At 38.9% G+C, this 13772-nt stretch overlaps 2 protein-coding genes across 8 annotated transcripts in view; one reads left to right on the forward strand and one right to left on the reverse strand.

The window, feature by feature from the left end:
- Supt3h (SPT3 homolog, SAGA and STAGA complex component) overlaps nt 1-13772 on the reverse strand; it is a 367984-nt gene that overhangs the window by 225416 nt on the left and 128796 nt on the right. The window lies entirely within an intron of this gene.
- On the forward strand, nt 12477-13001 carry LOC119822673 (putative uncharacterized protein ZNRD1-AS1). Its single transcript, XM_038342159.1, has one exon. The coding sequence runs from the start codon at nt 12477-12479 to the stop codon at nt 12999-13001; it is 525 nt and encodes a 174-aa protein (XP_038198087.1).

Genomic DNA, 13772 nt, shown 5'->3' on the forward strand with positions numbered 1-13772 from the left:
CTATATCATACAGCAAAGACTTCAGCAATGACATAATAAATGGGAAGACATACAGGGTTAATACTGAAATGCTGTGTTATCCTATAAGGCACTCATTTAAAAACAAATTTCTAAAACTCTATTTACTATCTATTTTACATACCAGACACCACCTTATTTTGTGCAGTCCTTGTCATCCTTGGGTGCACATTAGAAGCCCTCACATACCAAAGGACACAAGAGTACCTGAGCACCAGACAAGAAACTACAACTCAACCGGTCTTTTAATGTACAGCCAATGTTGAAGATCTTTACTCAGCATCATAATCAGCATTCTAAAATTTGTATTTCTAAAACTCTACAAAGCTGTTTAGTAAAACTTACAACGTAAAGCTCTTAATTAAGCCATGTTTTCCCAAACATTAGTCCAGGCCTCTGCTCATTCTAAAATCAGATAATATTTAACTCAACCAAGTATGGTGTCTTTGGGAAACTTGACAAAGTATGGTGTCTCTGAGAAGCATCAGCTATTTCTGACTATAAAATTGACTCTTGGAACCTAGGAGAAAAAATGCTAGTTTGCAGCCATGTTATAAATTACAGCCTGACCACAATCATCTCAGAAGACCTGAGAGTTATGCAGAATATTACCTGTCTAGAGTTCTTATCTTTGGAATTCTGTTAAGGGAAGGATGCAGAGCAGTACCTATCGCCTGATATTAGTGCCACACATGTAGTGGCCTATAGGGACTCACCCTGTATAGCTTACTGCTATGGTATAGAAATGACAAGCACCCAGAAATATTTCTCTCACCTACCATAGTGACTCCCTTATAATTCATTATGAAGGTGCCGCATCATGGGTCAGATCCTAATATGAACACATGCCCCAAAACACAAGCTGGTTGGCATATGCAGATAATAAGAAATGGACATCTGACACCCTTCAAGTTACCCTGCAGAAGACAGTCCTTGCTAGTTAATGGGTTTTGCTCATGAGGGAAGTGTAAAGAAGGGCAAATGAATTCAACTCTAAAGAGTATGAAACATACCTTTTATTGTTACTGACTGTCCTTCACTATTTGTTGTATTCCAAATTCCACAGGGGAGTATGTCAAAAGGAAAGCTGAACGGGGAGTCCCGTCCTTCACCTCCACATTTTTTAAGTCCCACTGAAGAGACAATCAAGTTGTTTCATTCTCCAGTCACATTTGCAAATGGTCAGGCTCTACCTATACAAGGACACTGTGTTACTCCACTGACCAGATTTGATCAAGCTGCACTGGTTAGCAAAGGGATCATTTTCCATGGTGATTTCACCTCTCCAGAAGTAAGAAATTACGACTGGACGTATCGATAAGATTCTGCTTAAATGATATCTCACCAAGTCACAATTCCAAACTATTAACGCCTCAAAAATCAGCACTAGTAGGATCCAAGGCACAGGTGGGAAATATCCCAGGGAAAGGAGCTATATAAACAGGTAGGTGTGGTCTTAGGTTCTAATGCCATCAGAGTCTCAACCAACATTTAAAGAGCAAGCTTTCTGCAAGGATAGGATCATGGAGACCAGACAGAGCCATGCAGCTTGAGTCATAATTCAAAATTCATTTGTTTAGTTTAAAACCAGAAAGAGGAGCCGGGTGGTGGTGGCGCATGCCTTTAATCCCAGCACTCGGGAGGCAGAGGCAGGCGGATCTCTGAGTTCGAGGCTAGCCTGGTCTACAAGAGCTAGTTCCAGGACAGGCTCTAGAAACTACAGGGAAACCCTGTCTCGAAAAACAAAAAAAAAAAAAAAAAAAAAAAAAAAAACCAGAAAGAGTTCATCTCTTCCTTTTCTAAAATTTATGTCTATCTGTCCCTGTCTCTGTCTGTCTCTGTCTCTGTTTCTCTCTCTCTCTCATTAGAATTAAGGAATAAAGAAACTGTCTTGGCCTGTTGATGAGGCAGAATTTATGTAGGTGTGAAAGATGAAACTGAATTCTGGGAGGAAGAAGGACTGAGTCAGGAGATGCCATGGAGCGGCTGCCGCCAGAGATAGGATGCTGTGAACTTTGCCAGTAAGCCACTGCTACGTGGCAATACACAGATTAATAGAAATGGGTTAAATTAAGATATAAGAGTTAGCCAATAAGAAGTTAGAGCAAATGGGCCAAGCAGTGTTTTAATTAATACAGTATCTGTGTGGTTATTTTGGTTCTGGGCAGACAGGACAAACAAGCAGGTCCTCCCTGCAACTCTCTCTCTCTCTCTCTCTCTCTCTCTCTCTCTCTCTCTCTCTCTCTCTCTCTCTCTCTCTCTCCCTCTCTCTCTCTCTCTCTCTCTGTGGGGGGTGTGGGTGTGGGGGTGTGGGTGTGAGTGTGGGTGTGGGTATGTGGGTGTGGGTGGGTGTGAAGATACATATATATGCTGAAAAAAGATATTAGATCCCCCAGAGCTAGGGTTATAGGCAGTTGTGAGCTGCCAACATGGGTGTATTAAGAACCAAACTCAGGTCCCCTGGAGGAACAGAAAGTACTCTTTACGGCCAAACCATCTGTGAAGCCCTGAGATCCTATCTCTTAAGGAGGCTATAGGATACAGTTTTTACATGACCTTATCATAAGTTTAAAATTGTAGGACTAGGGATGAGGATCAGTCATTAGAGTGTTTGTGTACCATAAAGAAAGCCCTAGGTCACCAGTACTGAATAAATCAAATATGAAGGCAGAGGAGGCATATGTCTGTTATGCTAGCACTCAGCTGCTAGAGGCAAGAAGATCAGAAGTTCAAGATTATTTTCAGTTTCAAAGGGAGTTCAAGGCAAGCCTGGGATACACCAGGTCCTGTCAAATACAAACAAACAAACAGATGAAAAGTTAGTAAGTACGTAAATAAATAAATAAAACAAAAGGCTGGGGTACAGTTCAATTGTTAAAGTGCTGGTCAACAGGAATGAAATCCTGAGTTCAACTCCTAGCACCCCATAAAATTAAACATGCTAGTAAAAGGTCTATAATCCTCTAAGGTATTCCTTGGCTACATAGTGAGTTCAGGGAATGTCTAGGCTATATAAAACCCTGTATCAAAAAAATAAATACAAGAAAAATGTTCATAAATTTAAAATGTTTTCATTGCTATGAGCAGTGAGACCGAGATTCAGGAAGCACATCACTGGTTTTTGTTCCTTTGCTGTTGTTTGTTGGTCCTGATCTCAATTCATTTTGATGTTTTAAATTGTAAGAGTGGAATGTTAATATATTTCATTTTGGCAATGTCAGAAATTTTTCAAAAAACAATTATCAGCCTGATCTTTTTTTTCCCGAAAGTAGAAATCTGATGGTACTTCCACATTACAGAAAAGTATGTGAGGGTTGACAATTATACATCAAAGAAGTTTGGAACTAAAAAATAAATTGAAGCATAGTTAACATAGAAATGAAACAAAACTTTAAAATACCATTTGAAAGAAGTATCAGAAAAGCTATTGAGGTATTAATAACATATGAGCCCAGTTATTAAAACCAAGGTCATTTACAATAACACTGGTATATTTCTTTAAAACACCATTTGGCTGACTGAGATGTGACTCATATTTATATTCTTATCAATTAAACTACAAAATAACTAAAATAAAGTATACTCTAAAAATTATTAATAAGAAGCAGATCTCCAAAGGAGGCAATTAAAGGTTTCTGAAATATTCAAGGAGATTTACCAAAGGATCTGGGCGAATAGGAAAGCAGCACCATCGTAGAACTTTCGGGTTAAAAAGAAAATGTGTCAAATGTATGAACGAGTGATTTCTTGAGAGTAGGCTAAAATTAGATGACCAAAAATATAAGCACTATGGCTCAAGTGTAGAGATATAAAGATTTTCCATGAAAATGAACAAGTATAACACATACAGATTCTGCAAGCAAGGCAAAACCTAAAACTGAAAATATTGTTTTAGCTGGTAAAAACATTTTTATATGTAAGTGAATTATGGTGTTTCCTAACTGCCTGAAATGCAGACTGAATTGACATTTTAAAAAATCTGTACAATTTGAATGCTTAAATGGGAAAAATAGAATGAGAAATTAAAGTGTCAAGGGAAACAAGCAATAAACACAGTAAAAGCACGGGGAAGCAAATTGTGCTGCACTAATCTACATTTCCAGGGCTCAGACTCTAGGTTTCAGAATGCAGCTCCACATGAAACCATCTAAGAAGCACAGGCACTTTCATGCCTCTGTAGTGGGGACCGAAGCTTGATAAATTATGCTGTCCAGAAGAAAGCAATTGCCAGGTCTTCGTTAAGAAACTGACTCTTAGGCCTCAGAAGAACAATAGTTTAAAGTCATGCTAGAAATGCTTCGCAGAGAGGAATGGGAAGATGACTCAGTCAGTAAGAGCAGAAGGACTGGAATTCACATCCCCAGCATCCAGATCCAAAAGCCAGGGTTGGGAGTGTGTAGCTGAATGATAAAAACCCAAAGACAGATATTGGGGTTCAAGCTGAAGATCAGAAAAGTAAAGCAGCCAGCCACTAGAGAGCTCTGACCTCTATAAAATCTTCACACACACACACGCACACGCACACGCACACACACACACACACACACACACACACACACACACACACACCTCTAGGAATGCTGAGAGATAGGAAAAGTTTTCAGGAAGTAGTTCCTGGTTGGTTATCTAATACCACTTGGTCAGCCTGAAATTAAACACATACAAACATACAAGTAGCATTACATGGACTGAGCAGTGTCTGTTGTATGTGCAGCTAATAAGGGGTAAGAGGCCATGAATTTAAGAGAGTGAAATCAGGGTGCATGGTAGAGGTTAAAAGGAGGAGAGAGAAAAGGAGGAAATGATGTAATGATAACTTAAATTTTTAAGTGAAAAGGCTGAAGAGAAGGCTCAGCATTCAGGAGACTTGCTACTGTTTCAGAGGACCTGAGTTTCCTTTCCAAATAAAACAAAACCAGGAAAATTTACACAAAAGGAGGATGGCTGGCTCCATCAATTTTGCATTCTGTAAAATAGAGGAAGCTTAATCATTTATGATGTAAGTATTCTTCTCAGTTAAGACAAATGCAGGTAGGTGGCTGTTTTGATGGGATTAGCTGCTCACTGCACATCTAAGCACCATTATGTGCCTTCTTCCTCTTCTCTTCACTGGGACTTCTAAGACAATTTCAACTGAAATCAACATTGAACCAGGGGAAAGCACCAAGCAGGGAATTGTCACTTTGATCAAGAAAAATGAAAGCTCTTTTCATCACATTTTAGCTATTTCTTTTAGCCCAATTACAATCAAATACACACTCCCAACTCTTAGGCAAGAGCACAAAACTAAATACTATTTATTGGTCCTCCAACTTTGTAGTGACTTGCTGTACCTCTGCAAACTGCATACTTGGAACATTTCAAGTGGTCAGGATCTTTATAAGAAATAAAACTATGACAAAATGAGTTGCCCATGTGCATACCTCCTTCAGCTGCTCTGAGGGTACACACTGCCCTCCTGCTTCAGCTCACTTAAGTAATGACTAGAGGGTAGTCATGGTTACTTATGAAGTACCCTCCCTCCAGGTTCATGGCTATGAACCCTAGGTCCTCCACTTGTAGCTATTCCATATTTGGGGTAGTTATGGAATCATAAGAAAATGAAACCTATTTGTAAGAAAGAAATCATGGAAGGGTGAGGGCAGAAAACAAGGTCTTACAGCCTAGTGCTGCCCCATTGCCTGTTTTCTTGTTGCTTCTTGATCCACCGGAATTGTGAGTAAAAAGCCTTACAATCAATCCTGCTGCCACAGATCAAGGCATTCGCAACATCTTCATCACACCTTCTTCACCAAGACTGGGCTGAAACTCTGAAGCAAATAAACCTTTCCTCCCTTCCACTGCTTATTGGTGAGTCTAGTCGCTGGAGGAGAAGCAGCTAATGCAAGAGCATATATAGTGGGCAGTGCAGCTGACTGCCAATGGCTTTAACTCAGAATCTGGCTGGAGAAAACAGCCTCCGAAAGTCCATCATTGATGCCGGATTCCCCTCTATATGCTGTAAATACCACTGGTTAATAAAGGAGCTGCTTTGGGCCTATTGCAGTGCACAATAGGGCAAGGCAGAAATTCCAAGCAGATAGAGAAGGAAAGAGTAAGCAGAGTCAAGGAGAAGCAATGTAGCCGCTGCACAAGACAGATATGGGAAGTTGGATGGAACCTTATTGGTAGGCCACAACCACGTGGAGATACACAGGTTAATAGATATAGGTTAATTTAAGATATAAGAACTAGCTAATAAGAAGTGTGAGCTAATAGGCTAAGTAGTATTGTAATAATATAGTTTCTGTGTGATTATTTCAGGTCTGGGTGTCTAGGAACAAACAAGTGGCCTCCGACAACACATCAGCATTCGAATCTCAGTTTGTTATTGCTGCTGTTAAGTAAAGAAAACAAAATCCACTAGGATTATTTGCCTTTAGGATATAAGATTATAATCTACAGAATGTATGCTTAGGTACTTATTTACTTAGCAGTTACAGGTCACTATTTGGTAACTTAGCATCTGTGGCAATCTTAGAGATCCTATAACAAATAGTAAGAACTGACTATATTTAAGGTCTGGAGAGATGGCTCAGCAGATAAGAACACTGACTCTCTTCTAGCAGACCTGGGTTTGATTCCCAGCATCCACATGACAGTTACAAAGTCTGTAACTCAAATTCTAGGGGATCTGATGCCCTCATCGGGCTTCCATTCACAGCACTTATAAAGTCTCCTGTTGGTGTTTGTTACCTCTGAGCTCTGGAAAGCTCTGGACAAGCTCTGATTCTGTAGAACTTATTTTTTTTCTTTAATTCATTTATTTTGGAGATGGTGATCTCACTGTGTTGCCCAGACTGTTGAATTTTATTTTACGTTCCTTTAAAAACCTTAATCTGGCAAACTCTCAAGAAGACCACACTGCTATTGCCATTTCCTCTCTTTCTGCTGACCCTGTCATGCCTACTCCCCTATTAAAACCTAAAGATGTACTATCTTTTCTAACTAAACCCCACATTTTACTTAATAAACCCAATTCTGTTCCTTCCAATAAGTAAGTAAATAGAATCTGGGACCTGATAGCCTCACCTACTTCTGCATTCAAAAAAAAGGGGGGGGGGGGGTAAGTTGATTTTACTTAAAAATAATCCTACAATGCTTTCATTTCCACTTGGCCTAGCATTTCCCCAGAAACTCCATAGTTGTTATTTTCATTAACATTAGAATGATGCTATAACTTTAATTTTCTTTTTAAAAATGGATAGTGTATAAAATATCATGAGCCCAATACTGGTGAAAAGTAATTTTAAGATCCAGTAGCAGTGAAATCTTAAGTAAGACCTCCCTTCTTTGGCACCGCATGAGGAAGTGGGAGCTGCCTTCCACACAGCATCATGGCAGTTGTCTGACATCTTGTGAGGTCTGAGCGGGTTCATCTGGCACCGGTCTTGCTGATATGTCAAAAGTAAGGGAAGTGAAGAAAACCCAGAAGCATCTAAAGGGGGTAGAGAAATTCAAGGTCAGATCTAATGCACAGCATTGGTAATGGAAGTCCCAAGACAACAAAGGCACAAGGTCCCACAAGGGCCTAGTCTGCCAAATCACACATCTTACTGTGCTAAGAGCGCTTTTTGGTGGAAAGACCAGCCGAAATAACTATCAGAGTCACTAATCTCCCCATCAGAGTCACTAATCTCCCCATCAGAGTCACTAATCTCCGTACAGGGATGAAAACAAATATGCTGGTAAGCTTGATTGACCAAGATGGATATGTAGAACCTAAGATGCCCCCGACCTCCACAAGTGCTCCATAACACACATGCACTATACAAACACACTAAGATAATAATAAATACAAAGATTTTAAGAAAATTAATAGATGATTCATATGCACATTTTATATTTAAATAAAACAAAAAGCTAAAAAGGAAAGACAGAAATACCCTATCCTTTCAAAGCTTTAGAAATATTAAGTATTATATAAGCATTAGATAGCTTATCTGGATTTCAGAAGTATTTATCTATATTAGACTCAATCATGAGTTTGAAGATGAAGACAGCAGCAAGTTTTCACATGTGGAGCTCTAATTTAGTAAGTATAAAACAACTGAAAGACAGGCAAAGATGCTGGTGTTGTCTAAAATAGATACCTTATTTAATGTTGCAAATTGTGTGTGATTTTACATCTTCAATTTTGTTTGCTCAGAATTTCAAACACAAACAAGATATAAATACATTTAAATTTTTTTTCTGGAAATAAAGGCAGTACCAACACTGAGCAAATATAAACAAATATGGTAAGCACACCAACACAGAATTAGGACAAGCTATTTTTAGCCAAAACCCCAAAACCGCCATGGCATTTTTATGGCTTATGACTGAAGAGGACCTTTCAAACCAGTGTCCCCAATTTGAACAGTAAGTCACTTCAAGGTTGATAAAAGATGATAATATAATGTAATACCAGTATGTCAGTATCATAAAACTTAGAAACTTCATCAAACTATCCCTTCCTGGTAATGCATTCATAAATATTTCACTTTTATAAAGATGGGATTCCAGTGGAGAACAGTAATTTATATGTATTTATTTTCTCATTTGTATTGCCTGTGGATACCATTCTTACATTACCTTTGCATGCTTCTATACTGACGGTATTTCAGATTACAAACTTCCTGAAGCTAGGGATTATAATTTTCTTATGATTACATCTGGCCCCAATATGTTCCCCAAAGCAACAACAAAGGGAAGTTAAAACTCCAATGCAAGGCACACAAACAGTACCTGAGAGACCAAATTAGCAATTGTTCAAAAAATAAAAGATGTGATTAAAAATCAGCAGGGAAGCTATCAGTAGAGAGCCTTGAAGAAATGGGATTTACACAGAGCAGAGAGACTTCCAAGTATTGGGAAAGGACTTGTAAACAACTGAAGACCGCTCTCCTGATGCCACAAACTGAGGAATCATGGGTAAATTCCTGGTAGATTTCTTAGAAAAGCAGTTTAATATCTGTTTACCAAAATCAGAATGTTCTTACTTCTTCACACAGATTTAAATTTGTGGTTACTATTGAATATATGTCTATATAAATTTTAATGGAACAAGTTTTTAAGCACAAATTTAGCACTGATTTAACATTTACTAAACTGTTAAATTTTTGCAATTACATACACAATGTAAGACTCATTTATTGATAAATAGCAGATACTAGCGAGTTAGTAACAGGCACTGTGCTACATCTCTACCTACTTTCCAACATATTAACTATAGTATTGCCTACGTATGTATGGAATTTCAACAAATTGGGTCTACAAAACTCCAGAGCAGACCTCTGAACTAACTATAGTGCAGTCAGGGTTCTGTGGAGGGCTATTGTCACTGCCATCCCTCAGACTACAGAACATATGATGATTCCCTTCTTTCTAAAGTTCTAAACCAATGCCTGCAAGCCTCAGATTTTCAATGAGGGCATGGAATTTGAGGATGGAGGGAGAACTTGGTTGGCATTAAGCCACAGAGGGCCACCTATGCACCTCAGAGGAGAATGACTACAAACGGACAATTACAAAGCAACACCAATCATAAAGCGCCATTACTATTCTTTCTCTGCCCTCTCTACCACCCTCTATTACTCACTGAGCCTAGTAACACAAAGTTATTAACACATGCCACATTTCTAGCAAATCATAGCAAGGATGGCTATATTGGGAATCTAACCTAATAATTCATGTATTCAGTGATAAATGGGTTCCACCTCATCTACTGTTCTAGGTCTTTTAGCAGATAGGCTTTGTTTCTGGTGATCAGACATTCCTTGAAATCTTCATTTATTTCTCCTGACATGATTCATCTTAAAACATCATTTCTTTGCCAAGATTTTTGTCTAGAAGTCAGCCTAAGATATTTACCCACATAGAACTTCCTACCATAAGTTTAACATTTAATCAAAATTGTTTATTGGACATGTGTTCATATCTTTGAGTGTGTACATATAACCTTTCCCTGTAGATTGAGCTTCCAGAGAAGACAGGTGGGTTCTTACCAACCCTTTTGTCTCTACAGTCTCATATACAAGCTCTTGATATACACTAGCAAATCTATGAAGAAAACAGTAGAAGACTTTGAAGCTGATGTGAATAATAGGAAAGATATTATACTTTGGGGCAATTAACTTTTGACAGATCTCAAACTCCTATATGACTATATGCAGAATTTTCATAGACTGAAATAAAAATGAGGAATCTTCCTTGACAAACAGATAAGTTCTTCTGTGATTTAAAACTTCTGTTTCAGATATTGGGTTCATATTAGAGATTATAATAAACACAACCTGACTAGTAGATTGCTTTTAGGATTTCAATCTTTGAGGTGAAGGACTCACCAACTTGTTCCTAATGAGCATTCTCAACTAGTATCTCCTAATAACAGGATCTGACTTTCATAAAGGCTCAAGATCATGGTTAAAGTCTGCTTTATCTAATGAAACTGACTTTAGAAAAAGTCTACATAAATGTGTGCTTAGGGGTATAATACAGTCATAGCTGTATTACTGAAGGCCCAATAGTAGCTGGGAATAAATCTTTTTATTCCCTGGATATAACATCAGGCTACTTTTTCCTCTCCATCCCTTTCTTATACTGTAATACATCTTTATGCACTGGAGTCACTTTAGCAAATGCGGTCAAGAGTAATGTACAATGTGAGATGACAGGACTGGGTAGTCTGCTTGTTCATTTCCTGGCCACCCAGACCTGAATAATAACACAGAAATTATATTAATTACAATACTGTTTGACCAATAGCTTAGGTATATTTCTAGCTAACGCTTACATCTTAAATTAACCTATTTCTATTAATCTGTGTATCCTCATGAGGCTATGGCCTCCCTCTAAGGCTCTGGCTGGTGGCTGGCATCTTTCTTCTTTGACAGCTACATGGCATCTCCTTGACTCCATCTACTCTCTATCTCTATCTATCTTTTCTAGCCTGGCTATATTCTGCCCTGCTAGAGGCCGAGGTGGCTTTCTTTATTAACCAATGGTAATAAAACATATTCATAGCATACAGAGGGGAATCCCACATCAGGACTGAATAACCTCTGTTCAGAATTATGGATCCTGAAGGAGTTCTCACTACTTCTACTGCTACCAAAAACATAGAAGAAAAGCTCATTTTCTTATTTTTACAGCACTTTTATATTCACAACAAAAAAGTCTCAAGTTTTTAGTACAAGCAGGAATAAGTGCAGTACAACCAGATGACAAGGGGTAAGTTTGAGCTGTAGGGGAGTGATCTCAAGAAATGTATTAGTAGAAAATTGAGTAAGAGCATGAAAATACCGATAAGGATAGGCTGGAGAGAAAACCCCAGAAGGACTGTCCATGCTCCAGGTCTCTTCTTGTGGGAGCAACCTCTGCCTAATGCTAACACGTGATGTCATGACATCCATTTTTATAGGTACTGTGAACACAAATCAGGGCAATCATCGTTCTACTTTCTAGGGAGAAACACGGCCACTAAATAATAAGAGTGCTAAGATAAGTAGATCACATCTGTTTTCTTAGAACATTTTCTCCTCTTACATTAAGAGGGGTGTCTTACAATCCAGGCTCAGGTGAACACTTAAACTACAGGCCAATGCCACCAAGACCATCTGAAAGAACTTTTATAAAAATAAATGAACGAGCATGTGTTTTGTTTACCAATTCAACTATATCATGCAAACAAATTTTGGTCTTTAAAACAGAGGGGGGAATGGAACACTTCATCTGAGAGCTTCAGGGAGGGAACAGAACCTTTCAGCAAGAAAGGTCTAGGTTGCCATGGTATTTTCAACCACGTATTGTGACATCCTATTAGTTCAAGTAGTAAGGGGTCTATGGCTGCTTTTCTAGCTTGGACCCCATCCCAGAATATTTTTTTTCACCTGTATCTCAAAACCTACAAAACCTACAAACAGGAGGTGAGGGGAACAGAAACGCCACCGTGCTAATTCTCCTGAATACTTACTGACTCTGAGGCTTCGGAGTAAGAGTCCTACAACCCCCACTGCTCCTGAAGCTGTTGTCTTTGCAGCTGCACAGTGGCTAGAAGCAGAGTTACATATTCTTCGGCATCCTTGGGCCCAGTTACCTTCGGTGGCCACTCCTCACAAGTTAATCTCCCTCATCTTCTTTGGGAGCGATTCTCAGCAGTTGGAAGATTTTGGTTTGACAAACACATCTAAAGGTACTAGTCAGATAAAAGTCAAGAGTCTCCACTGGTGTAAAGGTCCTGACTCTGGAACCTGGGTGGCATGCACACAACAGCACAAAGACATTGGGTTACTGAGTAACCAAAGGAATATACAGCACCAGAGAGTGAGCGTGTTCTCTTGACTATTAGCTTGCCAACGCAGCTTTACCATGACGAAAAAACAGTGGAAAGGACGAGGGGAAAGGAGTGTGCTGTGAAACCAGGACAGAAGCAACGCAGCATGGAGGGACGAAAACGATACTGTTGGGTATCCGAGAAAGAGAAGAAACAGATGGAAAGGCAAGCCCACCGCACAGGCCAGGCCAGAGAGTTTAAGAACACAATGTGTAGACTTTTTCCCAATGAAAGGCTACCGAGAATTGTGCATGAAGGCCAGACAGCACAAAGGCGGCAGCAGGTCAAAAAGAGGGAACAGGTGCAAATCAAAGACCACCAGGAGCGCATGCTTCGAGGGAGGGAGCTGATAGAGCAAAGACTCAAGGAAAGACTCTTGAGAAGAAGCCAGAGTCAACTCCCTTCACTAGAGAAGCTGGAGAGAGTAAAGAAAGAGATGAGGGACTTCGAAAAGGCTAACGCACACCCGCTTTTGGAGTTACGCAGTAAAAGTCTAATTAAGCTGGAAAGTCTTATTGAGAAGTCTCAGGTAAGAGAGGAACGGAAAACGGTTATAAAGCCTCATCAAAGGAAATTCCTGACCTTCCCACCCTTTTTGAAAAGTCATGTACGAAAAGTCAAAGATCAGTAAAATTTAAGTGCTTTTTGTGGAAAAAAAAGTACCAGACATTAATAAAGATTTTTAGAATTTAGAAGTGCTGTGTCATTTGGAGATTATACAGTAACTCTGGAAGTCCATCTTCCTTATAAAAGAACTAGAAAGTACAGAAGGATGGCTCAGTGGTTAAGAGCACTTTCTGCTCTTGCAGAGGTCCCACGTTCAGTTCCCAGCATCCACATGGCAGCTCACAACCATCTGTAACTCTAGTTCCAGGGGATCTGACGCCCTCTGCTGGCCTCCACAGGCACCAATATCACAGTGCACAAACAAGTATGCAGGCAAAACACTACACATAAAATATCTTTTCTCTTTTTTTGTTTTTTAAAAAAGGGGGAGTTTAACTTTATTCTTCATATTCTGCTTTTCTCTTAATAAAGATTCTTAAAAATGGAAGCACAAACCATCCTTAATAGTCTCCTACACTATGAAATTATGCATTGTAGACCCATAGAACAACAAAAACAAAACAGTCAAGGAAAAAGGATATGTATATAAGAGGATTCAGGAAGGTAGATAAAATTTAAACTATAAAATCTGAATGCACAAAATGTTTTAAGAACAAAGTAAAGGCCAAAAGAAAAATACTTATCGTCTGTTATTTTCATGAATTATGGATTGGCATGAAAAAATCAGACTCTTAAATTGGAAACAAATCCTATGAAACAGTCTTTAAAATGTAAATAATGTGATTTTTAATAGGAATATATTTCAGAATCATTTCAGCTAATCAAACATGATAAA

The sequence above is a fragment of the Arvicola amphibius genome, chromosome 9, assembly GCF_903992535.2.
Source record: "Arvicola amphibius chromosome 9, mArvAmp1.2, whole genome shotgun sequence".
NCBI classification, from domain to species: domain Eukaryota; kingdom Metazoa; phylum Chordata; class Mammalia; order Rodentia; family Cricetidae; genus Arvicola; species Arvicola amphibius.